Raw genomic sequence first — 25,807 nt, 5'->3', positions numbered from 1 at the left:
TCTCTGCTTTGCATGGATTATTTCATTCTGTCTTCATAAAAAGCCTTTAACTAATTACTATTAAATTTATTTCATGGCTCACTGAACAGAGAAAGGCACAGTAAGGTTAATGACACAGAGTCAATAAGTATTGGAGTTGGAATGGAAATCAAGATTCTCCTCTGGACTCCAAGCTTTTAAATACTGCCCTCTACTAAAGTTAAAGCTAATGTTAGATGACAAAAAATTACAGCAATTTCAAGTAGTGTTTAACCTCAAGACTAACTGAACACATCTACCACAACCTTTCATGGAACCAGAGGGGCAGAAATGAGTAAAACAAACAAACAAAAAAGGCTACAGCACTCTTAAATATGGTACAACCTTGAGGTTTGTTTCCAAGTTTCAAAAACTAAGAGCAAGCCAGCTAGCTTTTACTTCAGGAATGCAGTGTCTGACGCAGAGAAAAGAACATGAGTTTTGCAGTCACACAGACAAGCATACCAGCCCCATGCTGCTATTTACCACGTGCCTTGGGCAGATCATGAACCTTTCTCAGCCTCTATGTTTCCCATCTGTAAAATGGGGATGTTAATGTCCAGCTTGGAAAACATTGCAAGTCACTGAGTTGGCACCCAGTGTATGGACAGTGCTGCCTACATGCTGGCACACAGCAGGCATCCCATAAATGGCAGCTAACAGCTCAGTTACAAATGCTGTAAGAATAAATGTTCAGGAATATTGCGCATTCTTATTTCCACAGAAAGATGTGTTCAAACACCTGCAGGTGTACCACACCTGAGTACCCTTTTGAAAGCAAAGAATCCATACCTGACATGGCCATTATGTTACTTGGTCAATCTAGCAACCGTAGTCAGCACCACATCATGACCAGGGCATTGGAATTTACAGAGAAAGCTGACAAAGTGAGTAGAGACAGATGCCCTAGATACCTGCCAGTGGGAAAGCAACAGCAGCGGATGGCAATGCACATTCTGCATCCCTCTGAATGCCTACAGCAAAAGTGGTGCACGGACTTGCCTGCTGCCTTCTTAATAATGTCCTTCAAGGAATTACTTTTATTATTTTTGGAATAGCATAAAATATTAAAATCACCGAAGCCAGAAAGCCATGACTGAAGAAGTAGTAATTCTACTACTTTCTCTATAGTAACAGTTATCTTACTCTCACTGAAAGATGGCAGAATTGCATTAATAATAAATCTCCATATAAGCACCACTAAAATGAATGAAAGTAGAAAATTTTAGAAATAGTGGCTGGGAAAATTCCACACAGCGCACCTGGGAAACCCTGAAGGGAGAACCAGCAGTCATCAAATTCTCCACTCTTCCTGCATCTGCACAGAAATACGAAACTCGTTAAGAACCAACAACTATGACCCCACAGTGAAGTGGTCTGTTGCTGGAAACCCTGTATTGTAAGAAATACAGTCAGGACCCATCAAGTGGTCCATTTATAGCCAAGAGTAGTTCAGCAATCCTGACTATGAAGTGGTAAAAGGCATATGAATAAACAGCTCTTTAATTCCCATGGTTGCCTTTCACAACACTAGAACCAGAACTTACCTGTGGGCTTGCTCCTTACCTTTACTCACAAACGTGCAACAAAACTACTGAAAACCCCAGCAAATATGATCATACTTCATTACAACGATTATAACTGAATGGCAAATAAAAGGGACAAACACTAAAAGCCACTTCAAGAGCAAAGGCTCTGGAACATGTAGAGTTAATAGAAAAGGCAGAAGAACGGTTCTGTATGGCTCGAAAAGGACACTAAAGTCAAGTTAATTTGTAATTTTCCACAAGGCTATTAAAATGACCCAGAACAGACAAAGGTTTTCAGTGTGATAATCATTCCCATGATTTTGCTAATAATACAAGCAAAAAAAAATCATATATAACATTTATGTATGTATATTTGAGGCAGAGTTGGTTTGTTTTGATTACACCTGTAAACTCAGAGCAGATATATCTATGATTTGCCTATATGTACCCATAAATATTTGCTGAATGAAAGAATGAACAAATATTTGCTATCAGATACATAGTGTCTAAGTTCCCACTTTCTGGACAACATGTTTAAATTACTATGAGATAAATATAGATAGTTAAGAGGGCAAAGGGTGGCCCCGGTTCTACCTCAGCACCTCAAAAATGGTTTTAAAAATTTGTTCTAACTTTCCCATCTGGTATATCCTTCATATTCATTTAATTTTAAATCTTATGCTTATGGAATTAAGGCTTACAATTTTATTATTAAAATAATGACACTTAAACTGTACTTACTATATCTAAATACTGTTTTAGAGCTACATACATATGCACATTAACTCATAAAATATGACCTTTAAAAATATACATTTTTGACTACAGAAGCAATACATATCCACTGCAGAGATTTGAGGGGTGGGAACAGAAAAGAAAAAAAGAAATTTTTCTTTTTCACCCACCACCACCCACCACCAGTAATAAACCACCCACCACCCACCACCAGCAATAAAACCACCCACCACCAGCAACAATAAACTCCACCCACCACCAGCAATAAACTCTTCCAATATCTTGGTATATTTGCTTTCAGCTTGTTCAATGCATATATACTCTCAATTCTTAAAAACAAAATTGGAATTACACTATATTTTTAATTTAATAGCTGGGTGTTTTTCATTTAATAATATATAATTTTCCCACAGCTTTAAATATTCTTCTAAAGCATTTTTAACAGCTATGCAATATTCCACTGTACTGCTATGAGATAGGTTATTATAGGTTATTAAATTAACTTCTTGTTGAATATTAGGTTTTCTCTAATTTTTTAATACAATAAACATACTTTAACAAACATCTCTGCATAGAAATCTTTACATGTATCTTTGGTTGTTTCCTTAGAATGCATTTCTTAGAAGCTGAGTTACCAGGTCCTATGGTATGACTTTTTAAAAGACTTTAGATACACACTGCAAAGTTTCCCTCCAGAAAAGTGGAATGAATTAACATGCCTAGCAGTAGTGCATGAGAATGCCCATCTCCCTGAAACCTCACCAACACTGGCTATTGCCATTATTACAAAATCTGCCCTTAATTAGGATTTGAGGTCAAGAAGTCTGGCACTTTAAAGTATACAACATGCATGGGTCTTTCCTTTACTTTTACTTTTGTGACAGTATTTTAATGACAGCCTAGGAGAGTTTCCGTGGATGCTAGTCAGAGGGATATTAAAATTTTCTATTTGTCCAAGTCGAAAATCAAATAAAGCAGTTTTGTAAACTTATGGTCCTTTGGGATGATGTTTTTATAGTCCTAATGAAACACCTGAAAATGCACTCTGTAAGAGCAGTGATGTCCAACCCTGGGTGAATAACAGTCTCCTGCGGAAGCTTCTGTAAACAACAGATTCCCAGACCTCGTCAACGACCTACGAATGAGACCCTCTGGGGTTCACAACCTTGCTGCTATAAACATGCTGACCCAAACCAGCCAGCTCAAAGTAATAAGATAGCTTCTTAAGTGAGAAACTAAGGCAGGCCAAGAGAGCCAAAGTGTTCTGGCAAACATACCAGGGCAAGCAGCGAACAGATTCTTTCTCAGATAATGTTGAGTTCTAAATCACTTGTGGGTAATGAGCGTCTGAGTGCCAGGTGGCAAATTTCCTTCCAGTGGTCTCAATTTCAGCACATTTGACATGTACTGAACACATACTGTAAACACCGGGCAGAAGTGGCAGCGATATCCAAATGGTGGGGAGAGCAAGAAATGTGTGGGGCTGCTCATTTTGTTTCATAGAAAAGGCTAATTGCAGTTTTCAGTAAACAAATAAATGATCAGAATTTCTCATTCCCAAAGCAATACATGTAGTGAAAGTACAGAAAATGTAAAATTCAGGAAAGAACATAAAATTCACCTTTGATACCAGTACTTCACAATAATTATTAACATTTTCGTCTAGGTACCTTCTGGTCTATTGTTTCCCAGGCCAATGAGGATGTGAAAAATCACTGTTATTGCTGAGGGAAAAAAAAAAAAATGAGGAGGCAATACATAACTCAAAAATAATTGACAAACGCTGCCTTACAAAGTTCACTTAGACAAGTACAGAAGGCCTTTCCCCTAGACATTCCAGCTTGTCAAGCCCTACCACAGAGCAAATAGTGAAGTGGTCAAGAAAAGGGGTCCAGAATTGGGCTTCCAGGGAGCAAACCCTGTCTTAGCTGTTCATTAGCTGTGGCCAAGATATTTCACCACTTTATGCCAGAGTTTAGTTTTCTGAAAAAGGTGATGGTAGTTCAACCTTCCACCATGAGAACTCATGAGATGTCAGCTGTTGCTGGTGTTGCTCTATTATTCATGAACTTTTCCTAACATTTAGACTTTTCAGGACACCCAATTGACAAAATGTACCTAAGTCACAAAAGTTGGTCATAGTGTGAGTTTCTGCAAGCAGATATTATTTTCCTATCGACACTGGTCCTAAGTCCTAAAAGTTAGGTTCCTTGGGATGAGTGGAATCCCCAAAAGCCTAAATTGGAAGCCAGTCAGGAATTTAAACATACCTAGCACCAAGAGCTTTATTTACCAGCATCACTATGGTGAGGGCACTGCAGATTTTCATGTTAGGTTAGTATTTCACTCTGAACTGAGAGCTGGGTCCCAGGGTCATCCGGCAAGTCCCTGGATCCACTGAATTCTACAATTTTTCTATTTAGATACTGGCAGATTTCAAATTATACTCCTCTTCACTGATAAGACTGAAGATGATTTAAATTGGAGGTTAGGTATAAATCAAGAATGCTTGAATTCTTCTCTCCGGAAATGAGAAAATTTTTGTTTGAGGATCATTATATTTTTCACAACCCAAAGATGGAAATAGGTTTCATATTCAGAAAATAAAGATACTGTATTTCAAAGCGGTAATTTGGTTATTTCTTTTAGCAAAGCTATTTGAAGAAGATGTTTCAGAGGTTCAATTGCAAGAAAAATATTCCAAGTCAGTTCACATATATGCTGGGGATATTTTTATATCTGTTTGTCTGTTTGTCCAAGAAGAAAACTTGTTATGAAAACCCTGTACATAAAGTACAGTCACTGATGAGGAACATTTTTCCTTTCTGGTTTTCTAGATACCTTCTTCACTAATAATGAACACTGCAAAAATAGCAGATGCTGCTGATATCAGAACTGGGTGGTGATATGGTGGTAAAGCAGCCCATGGTTACATGAGTCTCACTGAATCACTGCTTGGGACAGCCTTCACATGTTACCAGCCTTCACATGTTACCAGTCAGGACATTAACTGAATGAGCCACGGTTGGTTTTGTTAATTATTGTTGACTATGTATAGGAAACATTTTTAGATACCCATGTACTTGTAATCTTCTATTAGTTGTAATGATTGACCATAATACTGAATATATATTTTATTAACAACTGGCAAGAAGATTAACTACCAGCTTCTTATGACTGATTAATAATATCATTTTTTCCTTAAAAAGTTCTTTATTTTATGATCTCTGAGCTCCTGTAAACTTTAAATCATTATAAGGAATAGCTGGTATTTTTTTTTCTTTGATTTTTCATTAAACAAAAAGATTGAGTCACTTGAGCATTTACAATGTCTAACCCGGTAGAGCTATAACAATTCACTCTAGTAATGGACACTATCACCTGGTAATTATGTGTTCCAAATCCCAAGTTCTTAGAGCAACAGTATCTGATTTTCTGAAATGACATGATAGTGACACAAATAAAAATAATCACTGGTTCTAAGCAGGGGCCTTACTTTAAAAAGTGTAGATCCTTGGCTGATCCCAAACTACTGAAACTGTCTCTACAGGGTGGTCCCAGTCTTGTGTATTGTAAACTTTCTCTAAAATATGTAATCATAAGGGTAATTATCAAAACAAACAAACAAACAAAATCCAGTCAGCTGGCCATAAACTTAGCCAATTACATAACATTACTGTAAAATAAGCACTATGAGAGACTGGAAACAACAACTCTTGTTTTAAAATAGAGTTATCTCCCACCCCACCAATATTTTTAACATCTGTGCAGAATGCTCCCGATGCTTTGCTTCTGTTTGATATCACCGCCTTCATAAGCGTCAAGCCATTTATTCTACCATACAATCACTGTCAGCAGCAAGCAGGAGGGTCTGTGCTCTCCTGGGACCTTCTGCCACCTCTGGACCATCCCTCTTCTACTCTCAAAATCCACTGTTCTTGAGAGACTCAGAATTCCCAACTATACTACTTTCTCTCCTACTCATCATCTCCCAACTGCATGATTATTCCTTCACAGCTACCAAGGCCTCTGGAACCTGGTTCACAATCTTCCTCTCCATGCCAACTCTTCATTCATTTGTTCGTTCAAATATATTCTGAGCCGTATCATATGTCAGGAACTGTAGGAGGTGCTGGGGATACATTATTAACAAAATAAAACCCCTTGTTTCCAGGGAGTTTACACTGCGGTGGTATGGAATAGAGGAAGGGGACACCAATAAAAACAGATAAATATGTAACATGTCAGGTGGTGGTTAATGCTCTGAAGACACATAAAAGCAGGTAAGTGGACAGTGAGTGATGCGGATACACGGGGGAGAGCAGGGGAAGGCTACCCGAAAAGGGTACCTTTGGAGAATGATTCAAGTGTGTGAGCACATATGGGGATACCTGGAAGAAAAGCGAGCTGGTCTGAGGGGGGCCAAAAATGCAAAGGCCCTGAGGTGGCAGCCAGCTTGGCACATCGAAGGAAAACGCTGCGGAGAACTAAGTGAAGTGGAGCGTGCTAGGAGATGGGACCAGAGAGCTATATGTGGATCCAGATTATGAATAACATTGTAGACAACGGTCAGCAATTCAAGTATTTCAGGAGAGACGGGAAACCACTGGAGACCTTGGAGCAGGTGAGAGGCTTGATCTGACTTAGGTTTTAAAGGGATCACTCTAACTACTTTGTAAAAAGTGACCTGTATGTTGGTCAAAGGTAGAAGCACAGAGAGCAGTTAGAAGACTATGGCCATAGTTTGGGTGAGAAATAAGGTGGCTCAGACCAGGGTGGAGGGGGAGGCGGAGGGAAGCAGAGGTCAGATTCCAGGGACATCCTGAAGGCAGAACCAACAGGATTTGCTGAGGGCCTGGAAGTGGGGTGTGAGGAAAAGAGAGGAGCCCAGGATGGCTCCTGGTAAGGGTTTTGGCCTTACCAAATGAAAGGACAGAGTTGCTGTTTATTGAGATAAGGGGGACTGGGAAGGAGTAGATGTGAGAGTGAAATTAAGAGTTCAGTTTTGGACATGTTAAAGTTTTGCTGTTGTTGTTGTTTGTTTGTTATTTTTGGCCACGCTGGGTCTTCATTGCTGCGCACGGGCTTTCTCTAGTTGCAGTGAGCAGGGGGCTACTCTTTGTTGAGGTGCACGGGCTTCTCATTGCAGTGGCTTCTCTTGTTGTGGAGCATGGGCTCTAGGCACGCGTGCTCTAGTTGCAGCACACAGGCTCAGTAGTTGTGGCATGCAGGCCCTAGAGCGCGCGGGCTTCAGTAGTTGTGGCGCACGGGCTTAGTTGCTCCGCGGCATGTGGGATCTTCCTGGACCAGGGATCGAACCCGTGTCCCCTGCATTGGCAGGCGGATTCTTTTTTTTTTTTTTTTTTTAAAGGATTTTCTTATTTATTTATTTATTTATTTATTTATTTATTTTTGGCTGTGTTGGGTCTTCGGTTCGTGCGAGGGCTTTCTCCAGTTGCGGCAAGCGGGGGCCACTCTTCATCGCGGTGCGGGGACCGCTCTTCATCGCGGTGCGCGGGCCTTTCTCTATCGCGGCCCCTCCCGTCGCGGGGCACAGGCTCCAGACGCGCAGGCTCAGCAATTGTGGCTCACGGGCCCAGCTGCTCCGTGGCATGTGGGATCTTCCCAGACCAGGGCTCGAACCCGTGTCCCCTGCATTAGCAGGCAGATTCTCAACCACTGCGCCACCAGGGAAGCCCGGCAGGCGGATTCTTAACCACTGCGCCACCAGGGAAGTCTGGACATGTTAAGTTTGAGATGCCTTCTTAACATCCAAGTGGAGATCACCCTCGGTCACTTAAATATTATTGTGGCTGACTTCCCGACACCCCGGATCAGGGTTCGTCAATTCAAATGCTTTCAAGGGCCAGGCAGGAAGCATGAAGTATTGAAATACAATAAGGAGAAGTAGAGACTGTGGCTGATGAGAAAGTAAATGCCCCATCTAAAGGGGAAGCTGCTCCTGAGCCCAGTCTAGTTGCCATTTGGAATCTGGGCCCCGTGTTCCTTTACCTTCCCATTTTGAAATAGAAAGAAGAATCTGGATTTTCAACAACCAAACCTTAGGGAAATAAAAAAGTTCCATGATCTATCAAATTCAAGAAGTGCTCAGTTAAATCAAGTTCTGACTGCAGGATTTATCGGTGTCCTTAATTTATTAATCTAAAAAATTGCAAAAAAAGATTGTGTTCAGCATTTCTCCAATTTAGTTGACAGTAGACCCTCTTTTCATGCAGCATCTCAAGGGACAAGCGTTCCTTGGCACATACTTTGGGAAATGCTGGTTTATGCAAAAGTCCTAGATGTCTAATCAACCTATTTCCTCTTTGAAAATTGTAGGGAGTATATACCTTGCAGTTTAAGAGTCACAGTTGATCACACACACACACACACACACACACACAGCCAATTTTGTTAGATGTTCTAACATCTAATACCAGACTTGAATAAAGTGTAAATGTAGCGATTACTAAAGTCTTCCAACTTGTTAAATACTAAGTGGGGCCTTGACCCTCTCCTTGGTGAAAAAACACTTAGTGAAATCACAGGGGCACAGAATCACTTCATTTCCCATCTCCTCTCCCTCCTTCACCTGTTGGGCTACATAATTTAGTGACAGGAAGGGCTGCCAATTACTACTATGCACTTGACAGATGTTCTTTGTTTTACTTATCTATGAGGAAGGAAGAAGGGAGAGGACAAATAAATCTGGAATGTAAAATCTGTAATAAAAAGACAAGACTAATACTGTTGCAGGTCTTTAAAAATATCCTCTAGGATACATTAAAATATTTGAGGTGCAAGGCTTGTCTCTGAAGAATTAGAGTGCGTAGTCTGTTTAAAAGAGCTCACAATACAGTTGAGGAAATCAGTACATAAAAAGATAATGAATGTCAAATATTGTCAAGAAGTTCTATAAAGTTCAGAGAAGGGAAAGTTCAACGTGGGTTTGAGCGGCCAGTGAGAGTGTCACATGAGCTGGTCTTTGAAGCATAGGGAGGTATCAGGTTGAGAGGAGGGTGGTGGGAATTCCGTGCAGGAAAGACAAGGGCAGAGATGGACATAAGGCAGTTTTGGGAACCATAAGCAGACAAGACTGTACAGGTTGGGAGGAAAACGGGACACTGAGGCTGGATCCGATCATGGTGGTCTCTGGCTACTAAGTAGAGAAATCTGGCCTTAATCATGTAGGTAACTGAAAGTCTTTGAAGGATTTTGAGCATGAATCTGCCAGATTCAGGAAATTGGATCTCAGGAGGCCATAAGGAGCCAGTGAGGCAAGAGCACTCTGCAGGATCCCAGGTTGAGGTGATGAGAGTCTGGGCTGGGGAGCCGACAGTGGGACTAGAAAGAAATTATGATATTATGAAGGAGGAAATAATCAATAGGACTTGTTAACCTATTGAATGTGGGAGAGGCAAAGAAGAAAGGAATGGCTTTGACCCTGGGTCCATGAGAGAATGACTACCCTGATAGCAAACTGGTTTATACATACTGATTTAAGGTGACAACAATACAACTAAGGAGAGATGCCCAATCAAGTAATCAGTGATCTAGGACTAGAACTTGGGAAGGACAGGCAAGAAAGGTGCAGTAAGTTACCACTGTATGGTACGTGCTGTGTGCTAGATCCTTTACCAATATGATCAACTTAGGAGAGAAATAGGGATGGACTTTGCAATTTGGCACTATCTACACAAATATCAGTCAAATCAGGAGAACTGTAACATTCAATGAAGACTACTTCATCACTTTCTCTCTGTCCCTTCACTATGAAAACAGCCATCACACAAAAATAGATGCATTAAAATACACTACATCATATTATATCCCAAGATCACTCAGAATTTCTGATTTCCGTAAGTTAATACTGGATTTTAAGAAGTGATGAGACAGGGAGAGAAAAGAACTGTAATTGTTCTTTATTCTTCTCTCCCTTGAGGGAGATTAACAGACACAAAAGAGGAGGCAGGAAGGAACCAGAGGAGAAAGTATCTGGGAGAGTTTCCACCTGCTGAGATAAACAAGAATGAAAGTAAACTCTCTCCTTAAAGAATAATAACCATTTGAACAGTGTCTCTTACTTTTCCAGAATTCATTATCAATTTGCGGACGAGCTCCTTTATTCCCATCATAAAACTTTCCATCCACAAGCCAGCCAGGAGTCACACATTCCACCTTTACACGTCCTCTGGCAGACCAGGGTCTCAGTTCCTCCCTGTTGTTTAGCAAAGTCACCCCAGAGCTCAGGTGCAACGGCAGCTCAACAATGCATGACAGATGTTTCTGCAGCAGTCAGCAGTCTTTTCCATTTGCCGTAATTCTCCAGGGTGAACGGGGTCCATCCTTTCCTTCCCTCAGCAGCCAGAAAGGCCATGCTGCTTAAAATGTCTCTCAATTTAAATGCCCAGGGCAAGGGAAAAATGAAAAAGCCATAACAAGAAAGGACAGAGAGGCAAGTGAAGGGTAGAGTAGAACTGCAAACTTAGAAAGCATCTCAGCATGCAGTAGGAATTTAACATAAATGTGTTTTCAGGGCTTCCCTGGTGGCGCAGTGGTTGAGAATCTGCCTGCTAATGCAGGAGACACGGGTTCGAGCCCTGGTCTGGGAAGATCCCACATGCCACGGAGCAGCTGGGCCCGTGAGCCACAGCTGCTGAGCCTGCGCGTCTGGAGCCTGTGCCCCGCAACGGGAGGGGCCGCGATAGTGAAAGGCCCGCGCACCGCGATGAAGAGCGGTCCCCGCACCGCGATGAAGAGTGGCCCCCACTTGCCGCAACTAGAGAAAGCCCTCACACGAACCGAAGACCCAGCACAGCCAAAAATAAATAAATAAATAAATAAATAAAATTTAAAAAAAAAATGTGTTTTCATTCATGGTACTCTTACTTTTTTTAAACTCTAAAAATGTAATGCAATAAACATTATAGCTGTGTGTAATCACAGATTTAGTTAATGGTGCAACTGCTTCTAATGAACAGAAGGTAGATGTCCTCTTTGAATTCTATAACAAAAACACCAATGTCAAAAACTCCCGAGGATAGAAATATCTGCTTTAGAATCTGTGAAAGATATACACACAAGGAAACCCTGATTCTTACAGATTCCCCTGCAATCTCTTGCTAGAAATAGGAGAGGGAGTTCTGACAGGGTTTGTCGACTGAGGGTTCCTTAAGGAACACCCCCAGAAATGCATTCCCACCATCTAAAAGAATGAATTTTCACGTGGAAGTGGCTGTCTCAAGACCCAAATCTGTACTATGGAATATCAGATAACTGATGTGTGTACTTCTAGAAACTAGGCAATATACTTTCAACATATAAAATGGGGGGAAAGAGAGTGGGACCTTCAAGATGGTGGAGGAGTAAGATGTGGAGATCACCTTCCTCCCCACAAATACATCAGAAATACATCTACATGTGGAACAACTCCTACAGAACACCTACTGAACGCTGGCAGAAGACCTCAGACCTCCCAAAAGGCAAGAAACTCCCCACGTACCTGGGTAGGGCAAAAGAAAAAAGAAAAAACAGAGACAAAAGAATAGGGATGGGACCTGCACCTCTGGGAGGGAGCTGTGAAGGAGGAAAAGTTTCTGCATGCTAGGAAGCCCCTTCACTGGTGGAGACCAGGGGTAGGTGGGGGGAAAGCTTCGGAGCCACGGAGGAGAACGCAGTAACGGGTGTGGAGGGCAAAGCAGAGAGATTCCCGCACAGAGGATCATCACTCACCAGCCTGAGAGGCTTGTCTGCTCACCAGCCTGAGAGGCTTGTCTGCTCACCCGCCGGGGCGGGTGGGGATTGGGAGCTGAGGCTCGGGCTTCGGAGGTCAGATCCCAGGGAGAGGACTGGGGTTGGCTGCGTGAACACAGCCTGAAGGGGTTAGTGCACCACAGCTAGCCGGGAGGGAGTCCGGGAAAAAGTCTGGACCTGCCTAAGAGACAAGAGGCCATTGTGTCGGGGTGCACGAGGAGAGGGGATTCCTTCCCTGTTTGCCCACAGAAGGCAGAGTGCCGCCTAAACGAGCTCCAGAGATGGGCGCAAGCTACGGCTATCAGCTCGGACACCAGAGATGGGCATGAGACGCTAAGGTTGCTGCTGCCACCACCAAGAAGCCTGTGTGCGAGCACAGGTCACTATCCACACCTCCCCTCCCAGGAGCCTGTGCAGCCCGCCACTGCCAGGGTCCTGTGATCCAGGGACAACTTCCCCGGTAGAACACATGGTGCGCCTCAGGCTGTTGCAACATCATGTTGGCCTCTACCGCTGCAGCCTCGCCCCACATTCTGTACCCCTCCCTTCCACTGGCCTGAGTGAGGCAGAGGCCCTAATCAACTGCTACTTTAACCCCGTCCTGTCTGAGCGGGAACAGACGCCCTCAGGCGACCTACACACAGAGGCGGGACCAAATCCAAAGCTGAACCCCAGGAGCTATGCAAACAAAGCAGAGAAAGGGAAATCTCTCCCAGCAGCCTCAGGAGCAGCAGATTAAATCTCCACAGTCAACTTGATGTACCCTACATTTGTGGAATATCTGAACAGAGAACAAATCATCCCAAAATTGAGGCGGTGGACTTTGGGAGCAAATGTAGACTTGGGGTTTGCTATCTGTGACTGATTTTTTTCTGACTTTTACGTTTATCTTAGTATAGTTTTTAGCACTTGTTATCATTAGTGGATTTGTTTACTGGTTTGGTTGCTCTCTTCTTTTTTTAAATTATTTTTCAATTTTTTTATTTTAATAATTTTACTTTTTATTTATTTTTCTTTCTTTTTTTTCTCACTTTTCTTCTGAGCTGTGTGGCTGACAGGGTCTTGATGCTCCAGTCTGGTGTCAAGCCTGAGCTTCTGAGGTGGGAAAGCCGAGTTCAGAACATTGGACCACCTGAGACCTCCTGGCCCCACGTAATGTCAATTGGCGAGAGCTCTCCCACAGATCTCCGTCTCAGTGCTAAGACCCAGCTCCACCCAGTGGCCAGCAAGCTCCAGTAATGGACACCCCATGCCAAACAACTAGCAAGACAGGAATACAACCCCACCCATTAGCAAAGAGGCTGCCTAAAATCATACTAAGTTCACAGACACCCCAAAACACACCACCAGACGTGGCCCTGCACACCATAAAGACAAGATCCAGCCCCACGCACCAGAACACAGGCACCAGTCCCCTCCACTAGGAAGGCTACACAAGTCACTGAACCAACCTCACCCACTGGGGGCAGACACCAAAAACAATGGGAACTACGAGCCTGTAGCCTGCGAAAAGGAGACCCCAAACACAGTAAGTTAAACAAAATGAGAAGACAGAGAAATATGCAGCAGATGAAGGAGCAAGGTAAAAACCCACCAGACCAAACAAATGAAGAGGAAATAGGCAGTCTACCTGACAAAGAATTCACAGTAATGATAGTAAAGATGATCCAAAACCTTGGAAATAGAATGGAGAAAATACAAGGAACGTTTAACAGGGACCTAGAAGAACTAAAGAGCAAACAAACAATGATGAACAACACAATAAATGAAATTGAAAATTCTCTAGAAGGAATCAATAGCAGAATAACTGGGCTTCCCTGGTGGAGCAGTGGTTGAGAATCTGCCTGCCAATGCAGGGGACACGGGTTCGAGCCCTGGTCTGGGAAGATCCCACGTGCCGCGGAGCAACTGGGCCCGTGAGCCACAATTACTGAGCCTGCGCGTCTGGAGCCTGTGCTCCGCAACAGGAGAGGCCGCCATAGTGAGAGGCCCGTGCACTGCGATGAAGAGTGGCCCCCGCTTGCCGCAACTAGAGAAAGCCCTCACACAGAAACGAAGACCCAACACAGCCATAAAAAATTAAAAAAAAATAAAAAAAAAATAGCAGAATAACTGAGGCAGAAGAACGGATACGTGACCTGGAAGATGAAAGGGTGGAAGTAACTACCGCAGAGCAGACTAAAGAAAAACGAATGAAAAGAATTGGGACAGTCTCAGAGAACTCTGGGACAACATTAAATGTACCAACATTCGAATTATAGGGGTCCCAGAAGAAGAAGAGAAAAAGAAAGGGACTGAGAAAATATTTGAAGAGATTATAGTTGAAAACTTCCCTAATATGGGAAAGGAAATAGTCAATCAAGTCCAGGAAGCACAGAGACTCCCATACAGGATAAATCCAAAGAGAAACATGCCAAGACACATATAAATCAAACTATCAAAAGTTAAATACAAAGACAAAATATTAAAAGCAGCAAAGGAAAAGCAACAAATAACATACAAGAGAATCCCCATAAGGTTAACAGCTGATCTTTCAGCAGAAACTCTGCAAGACAGAAGGGAGTGGCAGGACATATTGAAAGTGATGAAAGGGAAAAACCTACAAACAAGATTACTCTACCCAGCAAGGATCTCATTCAGATTCGAAAGAGAAATGAAAACCTTTACAGATAATCAAAAGCTAAGAGAATTCAGCACCACCAAACCAGCTTTACAACAAATGCTAAAGGAACTTCTCTAGGCAGGAAACTCAAGAGAAGGAAAAGACCTCCAAAAACAAACCCAAAACAATTAAGAAAATGGTAACAGGAACATACACATCGATAATTACCTTAAATGTAAATGGATTAAATGCTCCAACCAAAAGACACAGACTGGCTGAATGGATACAAAAACAAGACCCAGACATAAGCTGTCTACAAGAGACCCAATTCAGACCTAGGGACATATACAGACTGAAAGTGAGGGGATGGAAAAAGATATTTCATGCAAATGGAAATCAAAAGAAAACTGGAGTAGCAATTCTCATATCAGACAAAATAGACTTTAAAATAAAGACTATTACAAGAGACAAAGAAGGACACTACATAATGATCAAAGGACCAATCCAAGAAAAAGATATAACAATTGTAAATACTTATGCACCCAACATAGGAGCACCTCAATACATAAGGCAAATGCTAACAGCCATAAAAGGGGAAATTGACAGTAACATGATCATAGTAGGGAACTTTAACATCCCACTTTCACCAATGGACAGATAATCCAAAATGAAAATAAGGAAACACAAGCTTTAAATGACACATTAAACAAGATGGACTTAATTGATATTTATAGGACATTCCATCCAGAAACAACAGAAAGCCCTTTCTTCTCAAGTGCTTATGGAACATTCTCCAGGATAGATCATATCCTGGGCCACAAATCAAGCCTTGGTAAATTTAAGAAAATTGAAATCATATCAAGCATCTCTTCCGACCACATGCTATGAGACTAGATATCAATTACAGGAAAAAAACTGTAAAAAATACAAAAACATGAAGGCTAAACAATACGCTACTAAATAACCAAGAGATCACTGAAGAAATCCAAGAGGAAATCAAAAAATACCTACACACAAATGACAATGAAAACACAACGGCCCAAAACCTACGGGCTGCAGCAAAAGCAGTTCTAAGATGGAAGTTTATAGCAATAAAATCCTACTCCAAGAAACAAGAAACATCTCAAATAAACAACCTAACCTTACACCTAAAGCAATTAGAGAAAGAAGAAGAAAAAAACCCCAGTTAGCAGAAGGAAAGAAATCATAAAGATCAGATCAGAAATAAATGAAAAAGAAATGAAGGAAACAATAGCAAAGATCAATAAAACTAAAAGCTGGTTCTTTCAGAAGATAAACACAATTGATAAACCATTAGCCAGACTCATCAAGAAAACAAGGGAGAGGACCTAAATCAATAAAATTAGAAATGAAAAAGGAGAAGTTACAACTGACACTGCAGAAAAACAAAGGATCATGAGAGATTACAACAAGCAACTATATGCCAATAAAATGGACAACCTGGAAGAAATGGACAAATTCTTAGAAAAGCACAACCTTCCGACACTGAACCAGGAAGAAACAGAAAATATAAACAGACCAATCACAAGCACTGAAATTGAAACTGTGATTAAAAATCTTCCAACAAACAAAAGCCCAGGACCAGATAGCTTCACAGGCGAATTCTATCAAACATTTAGAGAAGACCTGACACCTATCCTTCTCAAACTCTTCGAAAATCTAGCAGAGGGAGGAACACTCCCAAACTCATTCTACAAGGCCACCATCACGCTGATACCAAAACCAGACAAAGATGTCACAAAAAAAGAAAACTACAGGTCACTATCACTGATGAACATAGATGCAAAAATCCTCAACAAAATACTAGCAAACAGAATCCAACAGCACATTAAAAGGATCATACACCATGATCAAGTGGGGTTTATCCCAGGAATGCAAGGATATGCAAATCAATCAATGTGATACACCATATTAACAAACTGAAGGATAAAAACAGTACGATAATCTTAATAGACGCAGAAAAAGCTTTTGACAAAATTCAACACCCATTTATGATAAAAACTCTCCAGAAAGTAGGCACAGAGGGAACCTAAGTCAACAGAATAAAGGCCCTATATGACAAACCCACAGCCAACATCGTTCTCAATGGTGAAAAACTGAAACCATTTCCTCTAAGATCAGGAACAAGACAAGGTTGCCCACTCTCACTGCTATTATTCAACATAGTTTTGGAAGTATTAGCCACAGCAATCAGAGAAGAAAAAGAAATAAAAGGAATACAAATTGGAAAAGAAGAAGTAATACTGTCACTGTTTGCAGATGACATGATACTATACACAGAGAATCCTAAAGATACCAGCAGAAAACTACTAGAGCTAATCAATGAATCTGGTAAAGTAGCAGGATACAACTTTAATGCACAGAAATCTCTTGCATTCCTATACACTAATGGTAAAAAATCTGAAAGAGAAATTAAGGAAACACTCCCATTTACCATTGCCAACAAAAAGAATAAAATACCTAGGAATAAACCTGCCTAGGAGACAAAAGACCTGTATGCAGAAAAGTATAAGACACTGATGAAAGCAACTAAAGATGATACAAACTGATGGAGAGATATACCATGTTCTTGGATTGGAAGAATCAACATTGTGAAAATGACTATACTATCCAAAGCAATCTACAGATTCAATGCAATCCCTGTGAAAGTACCAATGGCATTTTTCACAGAATTAGAACAAAAAATTTCACAATTTGTATGGAAACACAAAAGACCCCGAATAGCCAAAGCAATCTTGAGAAAGAAAAACAGAGCTGGAGGAATCAGGCTTCCTGACTTCCAGCTATACTACAAAGCTACAGTAATCAAGACAGTATGGTATGGGCACAAAAACAGAAATATAGATCAATGGAACAGGAGAGAAAGCCCAGAGATAAACCCACGCACATATGGTCACTTTATGTTTGATACAGGAGGCAAGAATATACAATGGAGAAAAGACAGCCTCTTCAATAAGTGGTGCTGTGAAAATTGGACAGCTAGATCGAAAAGAATGAAATTAGAACACTCCCTAACACCATACACACAAATAAACTCAAAATGGATTAAAGACCTAAATGTAAGGCCAGGCACTATAAAACTCTTAGAGGAAAACATAGGCAGAACACTGTATGACATAAATCACAGCAAGATCCTTTTTGACCCACCTCCTAGAGAAATGGAAATAAAACCCAAAATAAACAAATGGGACCTAATGAAGCTTAGCACAGCAAAGGAAACCATAAACAAGACAAAAAGACAACCCTTAGAATGGGAGAAAATATTTGCAAATGAAGCAACTGACAAAGGATTAACCTGTAAAATATAAAAGCAGCTCATGCAGCTCAATATCAAAAAAACAAACAACCCAATCCAAAAATGGGCAGAAGACCTAAATAGGCATTTCTCCAAAGAAGATATACAGATTGCCAGCAAACACATGAAAGGATGCTCAAAATTACTAATCATTAGAGAAATGCAAATCAAAAGTACAATAAGGTGTCACCTCACACCGGTCAGAATGGCTATCATCAAAAAATCTACAAACAATAAATGCTGGAGAGGGTGTCGAGAAAAGGGAACCCTCTTGCACTGTTGGTGGGAATGTAAATTGACACAGCCACTATGGAGAACAGTATAGAGGTTCCTTAAAAAACTAAAAATAGAACTACCATATGACCCAGCAATCCCACTACTGGCATATACCCTGAGATAACCATAATTCAAAAAGAGTCATGTACCACAATGTTCATTGCAGCACTATTTACAATAGCCAGGACATGGAAGGAACATAAGTGTCCATCGACAGATGAATGGATAAAGAAGATGTGGCACATATATACAATGGAATATTACTCAGCTATAAAAGGAAACAAAATTGAGTTATTTGTAGTGAGGTGGATGGACCTAGAGTCTGTCATAAAGAGTGAAGTAAGTCAGAAAGATAGAAACAAATACCGCATGCTAACACATATGTGGAATCCAAAAAAAAAAAAAAAATGGTTCTGACGAACCTAGGGGCAGGACAGGAATAAAGACGCAGATGTAGAGAATGGAGTTGAGGAAATGGGGAGGGGGAAGGGTAAGCTGAGATGAAGTGAGAGAGTAATGCGGACATATATACACTACCAAATGTAAAATAGATAGCTAGTGGGAAGCAGCTGCATAGCACAGGCAGATCAGCTCGGTGCTTTGTGACCACCTAGAGGGGTAGGATAGGGAGGGTGGGAGGGAAACGCAAGAGGGAGTGGATGTGGGGATATATGTATATATATAACTGACTCACTTTGTTGTACAGCAGAAACTAACACACCATTGTAAAGCAATTATACTCCAATAAAGATGTTAAAAAATAAATAAATAAAATAAAATAAAATGGGGGGAAAAACTCTTCAAGAATGTTCACTAATTGAATGTCCCCCAAAAGGAAAGTTTTCATAAAAAGTTAACCTCCGCTTATTGTGCATTTCCAGTTACAGAAGAAATTCTTCTCAGTATTATAATGGCAAATGATAATATTCAGACAAGTGCTGGGCAAAACAATCACCTGTTTTGACAATGAAGAGAATTCATATGCCTAATCCCCATACAACCTTGCCTGTAGAATAGACACTGAAGTAGTAATAAAGTAACTGTGTAAACAAAAATAATTTACAGAATGGGCTCAATGGGATAATTAAGCACCAATAATTTATTTTCTCTATTGATTTTAATTCCCTTAATTCCCTGATTCTACAGTTTTATTTGTAACCTGATTCCTGAATCTGACTGTTACCAGATTCCATGAAACTCCAAACAGAGGTTAGGGCTTGGCCGACCAGTGAGAGACTTGGAGGAAGAAGACTGTTCAGATCCCTTTCCACCTCCATGAATGAGGAAGGAAGAACAGAACATTCATGTTCCAGAAGCTGCCTCTTGCCTCCAGGTACAGATGTGAGGAGAACACTGCAGGGCTTCACTTGGCTACCCTTCCTGTAGTTTGTACTCTGAAAAAGGATTCTAAATCACAGAAAAGCAAGAGCAGGATCTTCACGACATCATCAGGTAGATCTACAGAAAACAGTGAGTTTTCCTGTGGAATAAAAATCTTCACAGCAAAAATTTCAGACTTAATTAGCAATCGCATCGTATCCTAATGGTACTATAGTTGCATAAAATAACAAAATGCACTTTACACTGTTATCTTACCTGCCTACTGTCCCTTTGAGAGGATGCCGAAGAGGAGGCACTTCTATGGGTGGGGGTGGATGTTTTATGAGCAGGGGATATGCCCTTCTCATCTGAACTCATAGCTGCAGTTTGAGTCTAGTTGTATGCACTGAAGACCATCCCAATCGTGTCTCAAATTCACAGACAAAGAAGCAGATGATTTTTCAGCTTTAGTCCATTTCATGAATCAGGTTTGACTAGAAAAGATGAGGCAAGTATTGAGGGTGTCCAAAACACCTAAAAGCAAAATGAACAAACAAAAAAAACCTCATGTGAATGATTTAAAAATCATTAAATTAAAAATCATTTTATCTAGGCAACAGTACTAAAAGGTGAGAGGAAGAACTCTGACACATTACAAAATACTATTTCTTCTTCTAGATTTTAAGGTAGAGGATAAAAGTGTTAGTATGTAACAAAAGTTTGTCAACATGGAAAACAGGAAGAAACCACACATTAAAGTGATATTCTTCCCTTGTATTGTTGTTGTTTTACAGCAGATTACAATGCTATGTTCTAGACCCTCATGCCAAAGTAGATCAGTTTCTTCCCTTGAAACGTAATTTCCCCTGCTCAATGGATTATAATAAGAGCTCCGTCCATGTCTGTCATCAGTTTAGTTCAGTCATGTCATGCATGTGATGGTTAAATCTGACACAAAGCAGTCAGTGACAAAAGGCAAAAGAGCTGATGTACTTTATGCATCATATGGTCCAGCATTTGGGAAGGATCAGAGAATACACGTATGTACTGTTATCTGTACTTCAAGACCACAGCACACCTACATATGACTCGCAGCAACCAGCAGGCTCACACGTATCTACAGACTGACAGGCATGTCCTGGGACTGGGGTAATGATGGAGTTGCTTTACTTATCCACAGCCAAGAACCATTTCATTTTTCATTTGGATTCATATAAGGAAAGTCTGCATTGTAACTAATAGGGCTAAAAACTTGTCCCCAAGAGAAGCATTGTTCAATTGGCAACACAGTTTGCTAGAAAAAAAATTTTTTTAAAGATAAGCATGATAGTGTAAGATGAAAAGCTTACACAACAAACAATCTGTGTCCCAAAACACTGACAAGTAAAGTGAACTTGTCCTCTTCTAAGAAGGTGGAAGGCTAAGTTCCAGGCCCAATCTTAATCATAATACCTTGAAGGAAGCTACAACCATTGGGTAAGTACTTTAGCACAAATTAGAAAAGAAAGCTGCTGGTGATAAAGAGAAATCGATCCTTAGGCCAAGAAAAGTGAGACCTAAACTTTTCAGTCCAGAGAGAGAGACAGTCAATGAAAAAAATCAAAAAAGGATGAAGATGCATGGAGTATTAGGAGGACACATGGTGAGGGCAACTCACTAGGTCTGGAGGTCAGAGGTATCCCTGTGCAAGTGGGTTTGAGCTGAGATCTGAAGGATACGAAAGAGTTAACCAGGTGTCTGGTTGTCCAGCCGGGTGCGATCAAGGAATTCATGCTGGTCAGTATGATCAGAGCACACAGAGACAGTGCCATGATGGTCAAAGAAAGGCACAGGTCAATTCCTGCAGGGCCTTGTAGTACATGCTCAGCATTTTGATTTTTATCATGAGCATAGGAGGCCATGAAGAGGTGAGGTATAACCAGATTTGTGTGTTTAAAAGATCACTTTGGCAGCCATGAGGAGAACCAAACTGGGGAAGTAAAGAAGATGAGGGAGGCCTGATCAGGAAACAAGGGATAGAGAACTAGAGAGGTGGCAGGAAACTCAGCACCCAGTCCTGTCAGTTGTGAGTGGATATGGAGGAGGAAAAGCGGTGTTGAGGATGGTTCCCAGGTTTCTGGTATTCCTAGCGAGGGATGGCCAAAGGAAATCCACGATCGACAGCAGGTCATGAGTATGGTTTCAGACGTGTTAACTTTAAGGTACAAAGGAGGCATTCAAGTGGGGACAAACACATGGAAAGGTAGGTCTGGAGCTCCGAGGAATTTAGGCTGGAGACAAATGTTTAATAGACTATGCTAACAGTACAAATGTATCGAATGACTTATGTATAGATCATGTAAACTCTGCAAGTGCAAGCAAATTAAATTTTATACAGGTCTATAGTTATATTTTTTAAATCTGCAACATTATGTTAACGGAGTATGTGACCCTGAATATAATCAGGATTTTAATGGTTAATAGGTTATAGAGAATATTCGAAAGAACAATCCCAATAATTAAAAGGCAAATGACTATAAACTGGAAAAACTTGGGACTTTCTAGTGAATAGAACTTGTGCTCCTTTCATAAGATTTTGACATCACTGTCACCACAGGAAAAATAAAAGCTACTTACTCCCAAAGTCGAAGACTTTCTCTCGAAACAAAACTAGTGTTTGGGCTAATAGCAATGTAAAGAGCTGTGGAGCTCTTTCTTTGGCTTGAGATCAGGTTTTGTTTAGTACTGGCAAGAGACAGTAATAAGCTGACACTTGCTAGGTGGTCAGCTAATCCTTCTGTTTTATGAAGGCAGTCTAATAAGCGTAAGTAAAGTTTCTCAAGCCAAGCTCTGGTGCCAGCAAACAGAAAGCAAGAACACTGCTCAAATTCTTGATGTGAAGTACTTTGCTTTCTGGTCCAAGATGCTTTAAAAGTAGATGCTGATACTTGAGCTAAAAGTATGGAAGTTCTGTGATGTGCTCAAGCGCCCCAAGGGATGAGGCTGAGACAACCAAACTCATCAAAATCTCATCCATTTGGAAGTAAATTTAATCCAAGCTACATCAAGGGCCAACATTTCTTCTGATGTAGTTTTTCTTTTCGCTAACAGCATCCAACTGCACTTTCCTCATTAACATCAATGCTAACACCTTGGTTTTAATTTAAAATGATATTTTCAGGGTAATCTGTCTTTGAAGAAAGGGCAGCATTTTGGTTGAATTATAATTATGAATATCTTGAATAATATCAGGAATGTGGAAAAGGTGAGTGAGAGAATTTAATTCATTCCAAGAATTGTTTTTGAGTTACTGTTTTTGTTTCTATTATTTTTAAAAATCTCTTTTAACAAAAAGAGTTTCAGGTACCTAATATAAGGTTGAATGAAATGACCTTTAAAGATCATTCCAATCTGATTATAAATCAAGTGTCTGATCACTGCTCTATTTCAAAATGCATTACAAAAGTAAGTCTAAACTCTGTTAGTAGGTTGCAACTATTTATTCATTATTCCTAGAATGTAAGAATTGCTGTGACATTTTAAAAAAGACTTATTTCATCTCTGTCAAAGCACATCTTCAGAAATCGCCGAAACAAAATCCTAAACCTATTTTAGACCATAGATTTTTTTTTTTTTTTAATTACACTATACTAGGTGTGCTTTATTTATTTATTAATGGCTGTGTTGGATCTTCGTTTCTGTGCGAGGGCTTTCTCTAGTTGTGGCAAGCGGGGGCCACTCTTCATCGCGGTGCGCGGGCCTCTCACTATCACGGCCTCTCTTGTTGCGGAGCACAGGCTCCAGATGCGCATGCTCAGTAATTGTGGCTCACGGGCTTAGTTGCTCCGCGGCATGTGGGATCTTCCCAGACCAGGGCTCGAACCCGTGTCCCCTGCATTGGCAGGCAGATTCTCAACCACTGCGCCACCAGGGAAGCCCCTAGACCATAGATTTTAATGTCAGCACCAACATAATTCCTCTGCTCAAAGAGAAAAGTATTGTGGCTGAAAACAGCAATATGAGAGCCTAACATCTAATTTCCCTGTTTCATTCCCCCTTCACATCAGTGGGATCACTACAATTGTTTCTAAGTACTGCAACATTTGCATTTACACTGAGTGACATAAAATTCAGATTTATGGGCTTCCCTGGTGGCGCAGTGGTTGAGAATCTGCCTGCCAATGCAGGGGATACGGGTTCAAGCCCTGGTCTGGGAAGATCCCACGAGCCGCGGAGCGGCTGGACCCGTGAGCCACAATTACTGAGCCTGCGCGCCTGGAGCCTGTGCTCCGCAACAAGAGAGGCCGCAATAGTGAGAGGCCCGCGCACCGCGATGAAGAGTGGTCCCCGCTTGCCACAACTAGAGAAAGCCCTCGCACAGAAACAAAGACCCAACACAGCCATAAATAAAAAAAAAAAAAAAAAAAAAAAAAAATTCAGATTTATGACCTAGGGACCTAACTAAAGCAAAAAGTGGCAGGGAAGACTTCTACAACTTGTTGTTTACAGGCATCATACATTGTGTGTGTTCAGAAAAACATTTGAAACTGGGGACTACTTAGCCTGGGCTAAGTTGTGATGTGGTAACACACAACTCCAGAATCTCAAGGGCTTACAAGAAACGTTTATTTCTTACCCATTTACATGTCCTTTGGAGGTCGGCCGCTGCCCTGCTCTATATCCTCTTCATTCCAGGCCAAAGGAGAAACCCCCATGTGAAGGAGGAAAAGAGCCATGGCAGGACCACTCGACAGTTCTTAGAGCTTTTGCTTGTAGGCGGCACATGCCACTTACACTCACGTTTTATTGGCCAAAGCAAGTCACATGGGCAAATTGAAGTCCATGAGGCATGAACGTATAATCCTCCCAGAGGAAGGTGATTACTTGGGCACAATAATATGATGTACTACATTTACCACAGGAAAAGATTAAAAGTACAGATGAAAATATTTAAATTGACTCTAGTTTCATCATCTAGAAATAATCCTGGTTAACATTTTGGTTATACTTTAACCAAAGTAGAAGAATAATGTCCATACTCTCCGCAATATGCTTTCTTCAATCAACAATACATTGGTAACAGCCTTCCTTGTAAACAAAAAAACTTTAGTATCACCATTCTTAATCACTATGTATAAGGCCACCACACAGATGTAACACAATACATTTGACCATTCTAGTGGGACATTTAGATTGTATTCAGTTTATTCTGAAACAATGAGATTTATCACAGAAGAATTCATGATGATTATTCACTTTTGATTATTATAAAATGACCTGCTTTGTTTATTTCACTGTTTTGCTTTATTTGATATCATCTGCTTTCTTTCTGTTGTAATTAATGAAATGTGTCCATGCTTTTACATTTAAACTTTCTATTTCTATTCTTCTGTATTATGTGTTCCTCTAGTAGTGATCATGTTGGGTTGCTTTAAAAAAATCTAATTTTAGTAAAGTTTTCCCCATTTCCATTTACTGTTTCACTAATAGTTGGCCTTACCCCTGCCACACAATTTTACACTTTCTATTTTTTGGTTCTTCTTTGTTTCCTTTAATGGGTGATGGCTTTTCCTATATAATCTGCCTTTCCTTATAATACTGACGTTTACATGGTTTTAATTGACTTTTATATTTCCCATTAATTTGGAAGATACAATTCCCCCTTTAAAGTTCTATTAATGTTCTCCTTTAAATCTCTCTAAATCATGCTGGAGCCTGGAGTCTGTAAGTGACAAAGTGAAGAGTAAAATGGTATCTTTCGAGTCTTCACTTGCAATATAAGCCTCCCTTCCCCCTGTACCCCCCAAAAAATAAAAAATTTCTCCTCTCAGCCTTCATCTCAATCTGGTGATTTAATCTGGAGTTTTGCAGAATCACGCTTAGGATTCTAGAGCAATAGCGAGGAGCCGATATGACTTTTTCTGTTTGGGGCCAACTGAGACCTCTAAGTACAAGGACAGACTAAGAAAAGCAAAGCCTTTTTTTGCCCTTTTCAAGCAGTCTCCTTCCCCTCAAGTGCAGCTGAGGTTTGTCATAATCTGGACCTGGCTAGACTTTCCTCAATTTGAGATATCATACAATCGGGGTCTAGTCCTCCACAGTTTTGACATTAGATTCTGTTTTACGTTAGTGTTCGGGTTAGTAATAGTTTGCCTTTTCCAGTATTTGCATCACTTATTTACAGAGAATTAGGAGGAGCCACATTAGATAATCCTAGACACCAGTCACCTGGAGCAGGACATGCCTATCAACTGACCTTATCAACGCAAATGTCGTTGT

General features: G+C 40.7%; 1 protein-coding gene across 10 annotated transcripts in view; it reads right to left on the bottom strand.

Annotated features, from left to right (window-relative positions):
* OSBPL6 (oxysterol binding protein like 6) overlaps positions 1 to 25,807 on the bottom strand; it is a 211,579-nt gene that overhangs the window by 73,526 nt on the left and 112,246 nt on the right. For all 10 annotated transcript variants that reach the window (XM_007190403.3, XM_028168576.2, XM_007190404.3 and 7 more), the window contains one exon: positions 19,826 to 20,083. In XM_007190403.3, coding sequence (XP_007190465.1) covers positions 19,826 to 19,927 — 102 coding nt within the window. In that variant the 5' untranslated portion in view covers positions 19,928 to 20,083. The remainder of the gene's footprint in view (positions 1 to 19,825; positions 20,084 to 25,807) is intronic.

The sequence above is a fragment of the Balaenoptera acutorostrata genome, chromosome 8, assembly GCF_949987535.1.
Source record: "Balaenoptera acutorostrata chromosome 8, mBalAcu1.1, whole genome shotgun sequence".
NCBI lineage: Eukaryota > Metazoa > Chordata > Mammalia > Artiodactyla > Balaenopteridae > Balaenoptera > Balaenoptera acutorostrata.
Note: the sequence above shows the minus strand (reverse complement) of the source record. Positions and strands in the feature narration are given on the sequence as shown.